The sequence below is a fragment of the Macaca thibetana genome, chromosome 2 (genome assembly GCF_024542745.1).
Source record: "Macaca thibetana thibetana isolate TM-01 chromosome 2, ASM2454274v1, whole genome shotgun sequence".
In the NCBI taxonomy this organism is placed as follows: domain Eukaryota; kingdom Metazoa; phylum Chordata; class Mammalia; order Primates; family Cercopithecidae; genus Macaca; species Macaca thibetana.
In genome coordinates this window covers 28,239,250-28,252,887 of record NC_065579.1, presented here as the reverse complement: position 1 = coordinate 28,252,887, position 13,638 = coordinate 28,239,250, and the positions used below count along the sequence as shown (strand labels likewise).

General features: G+C 39.0%; 2 protein-coding genes across 4 annotated transcripts in view; both read right to left on the bottom strand.

Annotated features, from left to right (window-relative positions):
• The window catches only part of LOC126946724 (non-histone chromosomal protein HMG-17-like), a 1,084,902-nt gene that overhangs the window by 225,023 nt on the left and 846,241 nt on the right, over window positions 1-13,638 (bottom strand). The window lies entirely within an intron of this gene.
• EFHB (EF-hand domain family member B) overlaps window positions 1-13,638 on the bottom strand; it is a 74,412-nt gene that overhangs the window by 45,151 nt on the left and 15,623 nt on the right. For all 3 annotated transcript variants that reach the window (XM_050777303.1, XM_050777311.1, XM_050777293.1), the window contains 2 exons: window positions 833-895; window positions 164-307 (listed from right to left, as the gene is read on the bottom strand). Coding sequence is in view for 2 of the 3 variants with exons in the window: in XM_050777311.1 (XP_050633268.1) it covers window positions 164-307; window positions 833-895 (207 nt within the window). In the remaining variant the exon portion in view is untranslated. The remainder of the gene's footprint in view (window positions 1-163; window positions 308-832; window positions 896-13,638) is intronic.

The window sequence follows — 13,638 nt, the reverse complement described above, 5'->3', positions numbered from 1 at the left end:
CTACTGCTCAAGATAAAGGCTTTTGGAAGATAGATTGAGAAAAGGCTAGTAAAAAATATGGGTGGGAAGGAGATTGGAACTCATGAATTTCACTAATACCTGATTTGTGCATTTTCACCTTGGTAAATTAATAATGTACAAAGAAAAAAAGAAAATAAGTTACCGGTATTGAAATTTTAGATCTAATTCCATGTGTCAAATAAGGTGCAATTTGGGGATCATTTGCTCTTCCATAAAATACTCTTTCTACTCCAGCAGGTGGATATCTGAAGTTGAAATACTTTTTTGACGCAGGTGGAGTAATTAGCTACAAAGAGTGAGGCAAGAAAATAGTAGTAAGTACAGTTTCTAAAAATATTAACAGGACTAATCTATACCAATCAATCAACAACCTTAAGTGTATGTATGTAGTAAGCACATTTGGAACTACAGCCCCAAATAATGAACATCCCACTAAAACATATTTAATTATTAATGGAAGTAAACATTTTTTTCCATGACACAGATCCTGAGAACATGTGCCCTAAACAACTTATTTTAAATGTTGCATTTAGAAAACAACCAGGAAGTATCCAGGTTACAAAGTATACCATTATTCCCACTGAAATAAATTGAATCTCCTGTAATTGAATCCCTGTAGAGCTAGAAACTGGAAGCCTGGGATTTTCACTTTCTTGGACAAAATCAATAGAAGGCCTCAAAATACAGTAAAGAATCCAAATTGGCCACATTAAATGTATACCACTTTCATAAGGAACGTTGAGTTGCCTATTTCTTAATGTTCACACACAAGGTAAAAATAGAAACATAAAGGTATATTGAAAGTGCTCACCCTGGGAAGTTTTTCAGTCACGCAGCTTGCAACTCTGTAACCAACTGGAATAACTTTTCCTGCCTTTGGGAGAAAAAAATGGGTTGATCATTGTCAGGGTGGAAGAGGAGCATTTGGAAGAATGAAATTTATTTCAAACTTGTCCTATGCCTCTGATGCTACAAAGTTACTTTTGACTAACATAAAAAAGGAAGAACTGATAGTAAATATAAAGCAACCTTCACACGTAACAAACATTAAATGCTATGCATATATTATAAACATTTATAAAATTGTAAGCATATATTTTTACAGCACTAACATTGTTAGTGATTCATCCAGTTACAGGAATTCTGTGATGTGTTGAGGAATTCAGCTTTCGGAACAATCTTCTCATAGATCACAGGTTAATTATTCATTGTCCTGTATAACAGTGAAATAGAAGTATGATCTTTGGGAGGCCAAGAAGGGAGGGTTTCTCAAGGCCAGGAGTTCAAGGCTACAGTGAGCTATGATCACATCACTGCACTCCATCCTTGGCAATGGAGTGAGACCTTGCCTCTGAAAATAAATAAATAAATAAATAAAATTTAAAACTAAGAGAAAAAAACTAACTTCCCATAGTGTTCTGGGTATCTGGAAAGGGGGGGGGGAGAGAGAGAGAGAGAGAGAGAGAACAAACAGACAAAAGCAGAGAAATTGAGAATGGAGTGGAGTGGATGGATGAATGAGTAGATGTGCGTGAACATATGAATGAATACATATGGGTAGGTGAAGTTTGTTATTATGTGAAGTGTTGAGTGTGGAATTCCTTTTAGTAAGAGAGTCATTAGGGTTTAAGAGACTATCTTGCTGACATCTCTAGGTATAAAAGAGGAAGCCCACAGACATAGCCAGGCAGAAAACTGAATTGCTTTGTTAAAAAAAAAAAAAAGGGGGAGAAAATATGATCTTTGTAGTCTAACGTTTTGATATGAATTATTAGACTCCAGTTTGAAAGGGAGGGGCAAAACAACTTCTGATTAGATACACCAAGAAGGAAAAATCAAGGAGATGACAAATAAATTCAGAAGGTGTGTGGAGTCGAAGGTCTAGCAACAGGGTGAGAGGCTGGAGGGCGCCAAGATGGCAAATAAGACAGTGAGAAGTAGCCCAGTCTTAATGCTGTATCTTCAGTAAATTCTACCCACGCAATTACATTATGTGAGAAGAACTTTGTGTAAAAAAAGAAAGGAACTGTGTTCTAACCTGGGCAAAAGCAAGACTGAGAAGATGGAGAAGAGATATAGTGAGATTTTTTAAAATTCAGTTGGAAGTTATAAGAAATCTCACAGATACCAGGGAATACTGTCTCTCTTGCTATACTTAGGATAGGAACTCAAGTCATTTTAAAAAATATGAAGGCTGCCAGGCAAGGTGGCTCACACCTGTAAACCCAGCACTTTGGGAGGCCAAAGGTGGGTGGATCATTTGGGGGTCAGGAGTTCAAGACCAGCCTGGCCAACATGGTGAAACCCCGTCCCTTCTAAAACTACAAAAATTAGGCCGGCATGGTGGCATGTGCCTGTAATCCCAGCTACTCGGGAAGCTGAAGCAGGAGAATTGCTTGAACCCAGGAGGCAGAGGTTGCAGTGACCCAAGGTCATGCCATTGCACTTCAGCCTGGGTGACAAGAGCAAAACTCCATCTCAAAAAAGAAAAATGAAATTATGAAGGAGATCAGAATATGCCACCCAAAAATATGCCACTTTTGCATGTGGATTATTTTGAGCTGAAGGCAGTTGAGAATCAACAGATACAGGAAAAGTTCAACACTTAGAAAAAGGTGTGGTAAAGCTATGAAAATAGAAAGATTGGTTGAAAGTTTGTATTCAGGGCAATTGGATCCCCAGTTCTTCTCCATCCTATGTTATCCTTGTCTTCACACAAGCTCTCAACCCCTCTTGCCAAACTGTGGTTTTGTTTTCATAAAGTGGTTTTGTAGCCAGAAACATCAAGCCAAGGTAAAGTAGCGGGACATTAATAAAGTATACTTTCTGTAATGCATTTCCTCTAGCTTCCTCTCCCACTGGGCCCTGGAAAGCAAGCAGCCAGGAGTCAAGCCAGCCCTCTAGCCCATGGGCAGTGCATAGGAAAGGCAGTAGGGCATCAATGAATATAAATAGAGATTTGGAAGCCAGCCAGCTTGGGTTCAAATATCTGCCAATAAATAAGCTGTGTCACCCTATTACTCAGCCTCAATTTGCTCACAATGGAGATGGTGATAACAGTACCAACCTCATAGAGATTACTGTGAGAATTAAATGAGTTAATACATATAAAATGCTTAGAACAGTGTCCACACACGCTGTGTGCTATGTAAGTTTCAACTGTTATTACCATTATCAATATTCTCTGGAAAATCTGAATAACCTAGAGGGAAAAAAAATTAGTATTGGGGACTCACCCAAAATAAAAGCTGCCTCATCACTTGATCACCTTATAACAATGCCCCAGCCGGATGCGGTGGCTCACGCCTGTAATCCCAGCACTTTGGGAGGCAAAGGCGGGCAGATCACGAGGTCAGGAGTTCAAGAGCAGCCTGACCAACATAATGAAACCCCGTTGCTACAAAAAAAATACAAAAATTAGCCAGGCATGGTGGCACATGCCTGTAGTCCCAGCTACTCAGGAGGCCAAGGCAGGAGACTCACTGGAACCCAGGAGGCGGAGGCTGAGTGAGCCGAGATCGCGCCACTGCACTCCAGCCTGAGCAACAAGAGCAAAACCTTATCTCAAAAAAAAAAAAAAAAAAAAAAAAAAAGCCCCAGGGTAAACAAGCCATGCAACACACATACAGCTACTAATTTGTTTTGTTTTGCTTTGTTTTTGAGACAGGGTCTGATTCGGTCGTCTAGGCTGGAGTGCAGTAGTGCAGATCTCAGCTCACTGCAATCTCTGCCTTTCAACATCGGCTCAGTACAACTTCCACCATCCTCCCGCATCAGCCTCCCTAGTAACTGGGACTACAAGTGCGGGCCACCATGCCTAGCTAATTTTTGTAAATTTTTTTTGTAGAGACGAGTTTTTGTCATGTTGCCCAGGCTGGTCTCAAACTTCTGAGCTCAAGTGATATGCCCACCTTGGCCTCCCAAAGTGGTGGAATTACAGGCGTAAGCCACCATGCCCAGCCTGTTTAATGTTTTAATATGAGTTATTAGACTCCAATTTGAAAGGGAGGGGCAAAACAAGCTAATAAAAAACAAACACAAACATAGAGGGAATAGGAAAACGTAAACAAACAAAAGAGATTACCTGACAGATATAATAAGATGTTGCATTTATTGCATTCATAAAACAAGATTAGAAATTTTAAAAGACAACCTGAGAAGAAATAACTTTTTAGAATTTAAAAACGATAATCTAAATAAAATTTCTACTTTTCACCTATTGTTTTAATAGGTACTGAGGAGCTGGGCGTGGTGGCCCATGCCTATCATCCCAACACTTTGGGGGGGCTCCAGCTCCACTGCTGGAGCCCAGGGTTCAAGACCAGCCTGGGCAACAAAGTGAGACCCTTTTCTCTTAAAAAAAAAAAAAAAAAAAAAAAAAACTAATGATGATTCTTTCCTAAATTGTTATTATTATGATGGCTGCCAAATGAAGACTTTCTAACTGTAGCATTCTTTCTACATTTATTAATTGCATTATACTTATACTGCAAGGAAGTTTTCTTTCTCTTTTTTTTTTTTTGAGACAGAGTCTTGCCTGTTGCCTAGGCTGGATTGCCCAGGCTGGAGTGCAGTGGTATGATCTCGGCTCACCATAACCTCTGCCTCCCAGGTTCAAGCCATTCTCCTGCCTCAACCTCCCGAGTAGCTGGGACTACAGGCACATGCCACCATGCCCGGATAATTTTTGTATTTTTAGTAGAGACAGGGTTTCACTATGTTGGCCAGGCTGGTCTCGAACTCCTGACCTTGTGATCCTCCCATCTCGACCTCCCAAAGTGCTGGGATTACAGGCATAAACCACCACGCCAGGCCTTTTCTCACTATTTATTCACACATGTATGTATTTACATCCCTATGTACTCATGGATTTCTATTTTATTCAAAGGCAATTTTATTCAATACTCAATGTACACCAGTTTGGGCTAGGGGAAGACTCATCACATTTGTTTCTTCAAATTTGTTTTATATCTGCACGATTCTTTAGGATTCTTCTCACTTTTTTGCTCACAAAGATGTTCCATGTTCATATCGTACTAGCCTGTGCAAGTCTTAGAGTCAGCCATTTCTCCAAGGAGCTTAATTTATTTTCATAGAGAATAGTATTAAGAAATAAAGATCTGGATTTTGGTGTGCTCATTGCTACCAGAGAAATACTGCTTCTAAGCTCTCTTAAATAGAGTTAGGAAACATATGAATAGACAAACACTCCCATACACTTGCATGTATATCGATCCTATAATATCCTGTCTAGTTAAATGCATGTAGTTAGAATCCATGGACATAGATATATAGATATATCATAAATGTATATGAATACTTCTTATCACAACCAACACAACAATTCATTCTATTCTTCTCCTTTCCATATTTGTAACCCTTTTCTCCGTCGGTGAGAAAAGGGTTATTGTCCTAAATAACCCTGGCATTATTGTCCTAAATATTTTTACTTATCTGCTTAGGCTTTCTGTCTGTAACCCAACTCCCAACTGCAACAACCATCTCCTTGCTCAGCTGCCTCTTTGTTCAGTCCCTAACCACACCAGAGACACCTTGCTTGGCCACCTCCTCAGTCAACCCCCAGTGTTACAGCCTTTAATGGCCAAGTACCTCTTTCATTTCTCATACAAGTGAGTCCCAAGATTCAAGTCAACTCAGGAAGGTTGATATAAGACCATTTTCAGCTGCTCAGGACCCACAGACCCATAATCATCACACCACCTTCCACTCTTCAAATTTAATGTAGGTTAGCATAATGGTTACAGCTCTCCCACTTGCCCTTGGTCAAGATCCCTCTGTTTTGCCCAGAGAGATCCCCAATTCTAAACATCTCAGAGAGAATTAGGAGTGATGGTACCCATTCCCTTTCTGCCCAGAAGACATTGAATCCATTATGCAAATAAAAACACCCAATTCCCAGAATTCTGCAGAGATTAGCTTTGCAAATGCATACAAAATAAATCTTTGTACCTGGTATTTTCTCCACTACCAGGGCCTGCATAACTAGGAAGGTCCCACAAGATTTATTAATGGGGGGCACCTTTCCCTCCACCTATTCCCAAAATAGCTGTCAGGTTCTACTAGTACAGAACAGGAAAAAGCAAGGCACCCCTTTGCATGACATTTACCATATTAAAAAGTCATTTGTCTATTGGTCTCCAGTCTCTAGACTCTAAGCTCCTTGAATGCAAGTGCTATGTAATTTTTCATCTATGTAGCCCCAGCATTTGTTTGTGTGTGGGTTTTTGGGTTTGTTTTTTTTTTATTTTTTATTTTTATTTTTGAGATGGAGTTTCACTCTTGTTGCCCAGGCTGGAGTGCAATGGCACGATCTCAGCTCACCACAACCTCCACTTTCCGGGCTCAAGCGATTCACTCACCTCAGCCTCCTGAGTAGCTGGGATTACAGGCCCTGTCACCACACCCGGCTAATTTTGTATTTTTAGTAGAGGTGGGGTTTCTCTATTTTGGTCAGGTTGGTCTCGAACTCCCAACCTCAGGTGATCCACCCGCCTCGGCCTCCCAAAGTGCTGGGATTACAGGCATGAGCCACCCACCGGGCCTTGTTTTTGTTTTTTAAGTAGGATCTCACTCTGTCAACCAGGCTGGAGTGAAGTGATACTATCACGGTTCACTGCAGCCTCAATCTCCCATGGCACTACGCTATCGTGGACACTGTAATTTTTGTAAACTTGCCCTTGAAGCTCTCTTCCCTTCTTCCTCTTTCTATTCCAGAACTCAATATCATTTACCAATGCACTTTGTATGCTTCAGATGTTTTGTCTTAATAACTCCAGGTTTCTGCCATAGTCAGTGCATTGATGGAAATCAACGGACAGTCTTGGGATATCTTAGAAAATTACCATTGTAGAGATTTTGATCTCTGATAGTGTTTTTCAAAAGTCAAGTGCTCTTTCAAGGGCTACCAGGCCTCCACACAGAGGACCTCCTTTCACAAGAATCTTTTTGATTAAGGACACACCAGAAATCTCTCCTTAAGCCAGTATTTCTTGGAAACTTTTCCTTGCTGCACTGGTTCCATATCCACGACTGCTTTAATAGAAGAACTTGCCTGATGGGTCTCATAAATCCATCAGAGCAAACCTTCACCCGCAACTAAACACCAACTTTGGGCAGCAACTTCAAACCCCAGGATGAGTATTCCTAAAATGAGGTGTATCTACTTTTCCTTGCTCAAAACTGGAAAGCTCTCTCATTAAAATAAGCTCTTCCAGTTCCCTGAATGCACCCTGATGCAAAGTGATTATCCTCAAGGATTGATCTTGCAGGTTATTCACAATGGGGATTTTCATCTAAACTCTCCTCACAGCCATGCTTGACACTGGGTTTCAACCTCACCCAAATGCACTTCCTTCCTACTCTGAGACTCAGGGGCATCAAATACTTTACCATCCCATCCCCTGGTCAGGATGTTAGGGATTTCCTTCCCTTCCTTTTTCAGCTGTTTGAGTTTAACCAAGCTTACAAGAAGTAGATAATACTATAAATAAATACTGTAGTATATATAAATAAATAACTGTAGTGTATATGCTGTATATATATAGTATATAGTATATATAGTATACAATATTATATAGTATTATATAGTATATACTATATATTATTATTTTATTTAATATTTATCTAATTTAATATTTTATTAAATATTTATTTAATGTAATTTATTATATAGTATATACTATATAATTTATTATATAGTATTATATAGTATATACTTTATAATATATACTATATACCATAATACTACATATATACTATATGATACTGTATATAATACTATAATATAGTATATAGTATAAATATAGTACATACTAAATATAGTATATACTATATATAGTACTATATTATTTACTATATAGTAGCTAATACTATAAATAACATACAAAGAAAGCATAAAGACAGTTGGAAAGATGAGAAGCTTCTCAATTCTTTTTATACACTAGCATTACCCTAATACCAAACACAAAAAGAAAAAATACTGTCTAAATTTACAGAGAACCACAAATACAAAAATCCTAGTGAAACACTGGCAAGTCAAATCCAGGGATATATTATGAACATAATATATCAAAACAAATAGGGCTTAGGCCAAAAATATGAAGATGGTTTACCCTTAGAAAATGAACTATTTTTTCTGAGGGCTCTGCTCTGTTCCATTGGTCTATATCTCTGTTTTGGTACCAGTACCATGCTGTTTTGGTAACTGTAGCCTTGCAGTATAGTTTGAAGTCAGGTAGCGTGATGCCTCCAGCTTTGTTCTTTTGGCCTAGGATTGTCTTGGCAATGCGGGGTCTTTTTTGGTTCCATATGAACTTTAAAGCAGTTTTTTCCAATTCTGTGAAGAAAGTCATTGGTAGCTTAATGGGGATGGCATTGAATCTATAAATTACCTTGGGCAGTATGGCCATTATCACAATATTGATTCTTCCTATTCATGAGCATGGTATGTTCTTCCATTTGTTTGTGTCCTCTTTTATTTTACTGAGCAGTGGTTTGTAGTTCTCCTTGAAGAGGTCCTTTACCTCCCTGCAAGTTGGATTCCTAGGTATTTTATTCTCTTTGAAGCTATTGTGAATGGGAGTTCATTCATGATTTGGCTCTCTGTTACTGGTGTATAAGAATGTTTGTGATTTTTGCACATTGATTTTGTATCCTGAGACTTTGCTGAAGTTGCTTATCAGCTTAAGAAGATTTTGGGCTGAGACAATGGGGTTTTCTAAATATGCAATCATGTCATCTGCAAACAGGGACAATTTGACTTCTTCTTTTCCTAACTGAATACCCTTTATTTCTTTCTCTTGCCTGATTGCCCTAGCCAGAACTTCCAACACTATGTTGAATAGGAGTGGTGAGAGAGGGCATCCCTGTCTTGTGCCAGTTTTCAAATACCACACATCTATAGCCATCTGATCTTTGACAAACCTGAGAGAAACAAGAAATGAGGAAAGGATTCCCTATTTAATAAATGGTGCTGGGAAAATTGGCTAGCCATAAGTAGAAAGCTGAAACTGGATCCTTTCCTTACTCCTTATATGAATATTAATTCAAGATGGATTAGAGACTTAAATGTTAGACCTAAAACCATAAAAACCCTAGAAGAAAACTTAGGTAATACCATTCAGGACATAGGCATGGGCAAGGACTTCATGTCTAAAACACCAAAAGCAACGGCAACAAAAGCCAAAATTGACAAATGGGATCTAATTAAACTAAAGAGCTTCTGCACAGCAAAAGAAACTACCATCAGAGTGAACAGGCAACCTACAGAATGGGAGAAAATTTTTGCAATCTACTCATCTGACAAAGGGCTAATATCCAGAACCTATAAAGAACTCAATCAAATTTACAAGAAAAACAAACAACCCACCCCATCAAAAAATGGGCAAAGGATATGAACAGACACTTCTCAAAAGAAGATATTTATGCAGCCGACACATGAAAAAATGCTCATCATCACTGGCCATCAGAGAAATGCGAATCAAAACCACAATGAGATACCATCTCACACCAGTTAGAATGGCAATCATTAAAAAAATCAGGAAACAACAGGTGCTGGAGAGGATGTGGAGAAACAGGAACATTTTTACACTGTTGGTGGGACTGTAAACTAGTTCAACCATTGTGGAAAACAGTGTGGCGATTCCTCAAGGATCTAGAACTAGAAATACCATTTGACCCAGCCATGCCATTACTGGGGATATACCCAAAGGATTATAAGTCATGCTGCTATAAAGACACATGCACACGTATTTTTATTGCAGCACTATTCACAATAGCAAAGACTTGGAATCAACCCAAATATCCATCAGTGACAGACTGGATTAAGAAAATGTGACACATATACCCCATGGAATACTATGCAGCCATAAAAAAGGATGAGTTCGTGTCCTTTGTAGGGACATAGATGTAGCTGGAAACCATCATTCTCAGCAAACTATCGCAAGAACAGAAAACCAAATACCACATGTTCTCACTCACAGGTGGGAATGGAACAATGAGATTACTTGGACACAGGAAGGGGAACATCACACACCGAGTCCTATTGTGGGGAGGGAGGCGGGGGGAGGGATAGCATTAGGAGATATACCTAATGTAAATGACGAGTTAATGGGTGCAGCACACCAACATGGCACATGTATACAGATGTAACAAACCTGCATGTTGTGCACATGTACGCTAGAACTTAAAGTATAATTAAAAAAAAAAAAGAAAATGAACTATTTTAATTCAGAAAAATATAATATTTCAATAAACATGGGGAAAGCTTTTCACAGATTGTTTAGTCCTGAATTTTAAACTTTCTTAGCAAACTGGAAATGGATACAAGCATTCTTAACTTTAAACATCAGAAATCTCCCACAAAATCATAGGTAATAGTGAAACATTAGAATCATTCCCATTAAAATCAGAAACGAGACCTTGTTGTTGTTATTGTTGTTGTTTTGTTTGTTTGTTTGAGACAGAGTCTCGCTCTGTCGCCCAGGCCAGTGGTGCAGTCTTGGCTCACTGCAACCTCCACCACCCAGGCTCAAGTGATTCTCCTGCCTCAGCCTCCCAAGTAGCTGGGATTACAGGCACCTGCCACCAGACCCAGCTAATTCTTGCATTTTTTAGTAGAGACAGAGTTTTGCCATGTTTGGCCAGGCTGGTCTCAAACTCCTGACCTCAGATGATCCACCTGCCTTGGCCTCCCAAAGTGCTGGGGTTTCAGGGGTAAGCCACCATGCCCAGCCAAGAGACCTTGTTTTTAATACTGTATTTTTTTTTTAAATCATAGCCAATGCAATGAGGTAGGAAATAGAGACAGATGAAAGGTATAGATACCAAAGAGAAAAGGAAAAAGTGTCAATATGATTGTCTACCTAAAATATCCATATACAAGCAAAATAGTCATAAACAAACAAAGGAAATAATGATAAGCAATTATGACTAATAAGAGTTCAGCAAGGTGACCACATACAAGGACAATAAAAACAATAAAAACAAACATATGAAGCAATTTCCAATCTAATTATAAGTCAAAGAAACGTAAATTAAAACAATGCCTAACAAATCATTATGATTTTTAAAATTTATTTCTACAATCTTTTAGGAAGAGATTTGGCAATAGACTCTAGAAAAAGATCCATGCTTTTGCCTTCTGCTGAAACTCTTTCCTTAAGAAAATATTCCAACACATATAAAAAGACTTTTTTTTTTTAACTTTTTTTTTTTTTTTTGAGAGACAAGGTGTCACTATGTTGCCCAGGTTGAACTCAAACTCCTGGATTCAAGCAGTCCTCCCACCTCAGCCTCACAAAATGCTGGGATTACAGACATGAGCCACCATGCCTGGCTGACAAACTGTTTTGTAGAAAATTCTGGAAAAATAAAAAATAAATGCCCAAAAATAGGGGGAAAGAGTTAACTAAAGAATTGGCTTGACCAGGTGCAGTGGCTCATGCCTATAATCCCTGCACTTTGGAAGGCTGAGGTGGGTGGATCACAAAGTCAGGAGTTCAAGACCAGCCTGGCCAATATGATGAAACCCCGTCCATCTCTACCAAAAATACAAAAAAATTAGCTGGGCGTGGGGGCAGACACCTATAATTCCAGCTACTCAGGAGGCTGAGGCAGGAGAATTGCTTGAACCCAGGAGGCAGAGGTTGCAGTGAGCTGAGATGGTGCCACTGCACTCCAGCATGGGTGACAGCGCGAGACTCTGTCTCAACAACAAAAAAAAAGAATTGGCTTAAATATTTTTTATCATTAAAAGATCTTTTTGAAGTCTTTGTAGTAATAGTGAAATCTTATAAATAACAAATGAAAAATCAAAACAAATTTTACACTCGATATAACAACTACATAAAAGTGCATTTGTATAAAAGTGTCATAAGAAGTATAGAGTAATTAAGAACTCAGGCTCTCAAATAGGAATTTGAGACTTCAAATTCCACCACTTTTTAGCTATATGACTTTAGCCGAATTACCTAAATTTGCTTCCATTTCCTTACCTGTAAAATAGGATTTAGTAATAGTAGATACCTCACAGGTTGCAATAAGGGCAAACGAATTAATACCTGCAAAGGTCTATGAATAGCCATATTAATATAGTGAGCCACCAATAAATATTAATAATCATGAAACAGTAAAGTGCTAATAGGCATTGTGTTGAGGTGATAAGATTATAGGCATTTTCATCCCTGTTTTCTAAATTTTCTATAATGTCATTATTCTTGTGTTATAATCAAAATAAATATTTTAACATCTTAAAAATTATTTTTAAATGAAGCCTTGTTTCTAATGAAGTTAGATTCCCTCCTCTTGCCTATAATCCTAATTCCATTCCCTTCCACTCATCTAGAATCTGGTTCCACCCATTCTCTTCCTTTGTGTTATCTCAAACTCCTCCACTGATTCACTAAATAATAAGATTCCTAAGTGGAATATTTACTCTTTCTCTTTCTGCCATATTTCTTAAGGGAAAAAAATTTCATGATAGCTTTCTCTGATTCTAATAACCCATTTGCTCTTCAGTACATTATAATCTGAATTCTTTTTCTATTATGTCATTCTAACAATGTTGGTAATTTCTTAATGTCCAAAGTTAATCAATCTTATTTTTACTTTGTGTTTGGAGACAGGCTCTCATTTTGTCACCCAGACTGGAATGCAGTGGCGTGATCATAGCTCACTGGAACCTTGAACTCCCAGGCTCAAATGATCTTCGCACCTCTCCCAAGTAGCTGGGACTACAGGCACACACTACCACACTGGGCTAATTTTTCTTTTTTGTATAGGCAGAGTCTTGCTATGTTGCCCAGGCTGATGACAAACTCCTGGCCTCGAGAAATCCTCTTGCCTGCTGGGTGTGGTGGCTCATGCCTGTAATCCCAGCACTTTGGGAGGCCAAGGTGGGCTGGACACTTGAGGTCAGGAGTAGGGGACCAGCCTGGCCAACATGGCGAAACCCCTTCTCAATTGAAAATACAAAACTTAAATTAAAAAAAAAAAAAAAAGAAGAAGAAAAAAAAAATTAGCCGGGTGTGGTGGCATGCTCCCAGAATTCCAGCTACTGGGAGGCTGAGGCACAAGAATCACTTAAGCCCAGGGAGCCGAGTTTGCAGCGAGCTGAGATCGCACCACTGCACTCTAGCCTGGGTGATGGAGTGAGACTCTGTCTCAAAAAAAAACAAAAAACTAAAAACCTCCTGCCTCAGCCTCCCAAAGTGCTGGGATTACAGGTAGTGCCACTGCACAAGGCCCATCAGAGATGATTTAACACTGCTGGTCAATCTCTCCTCAACACTCTCTTTCTTGTCCTATCACATTTAGAAAGGCAGGTATGAGAAGTGGGAGGAAGCAGAGGTTTTAGAATTGCCTGTGCTGGAAACTGGAAGCTGGTGTCTGCATGTGTGTGAGATCAGATCAGATCAGATCAGAAGCTATAAACTGCAGAACCAATCCAGAAATGGGAACAGGTGTGGTCAAGTAAAGTGGCTGAGAAAATCCAAAGAGGAAATCAGAAAGCAATGTGAGACACAGAAGAAAAGAACATTCTGAGTCTGAAGGGGAAAAGTCTTCAAACCCAGACAAAATTCTGTGGAAGCCCTGTGA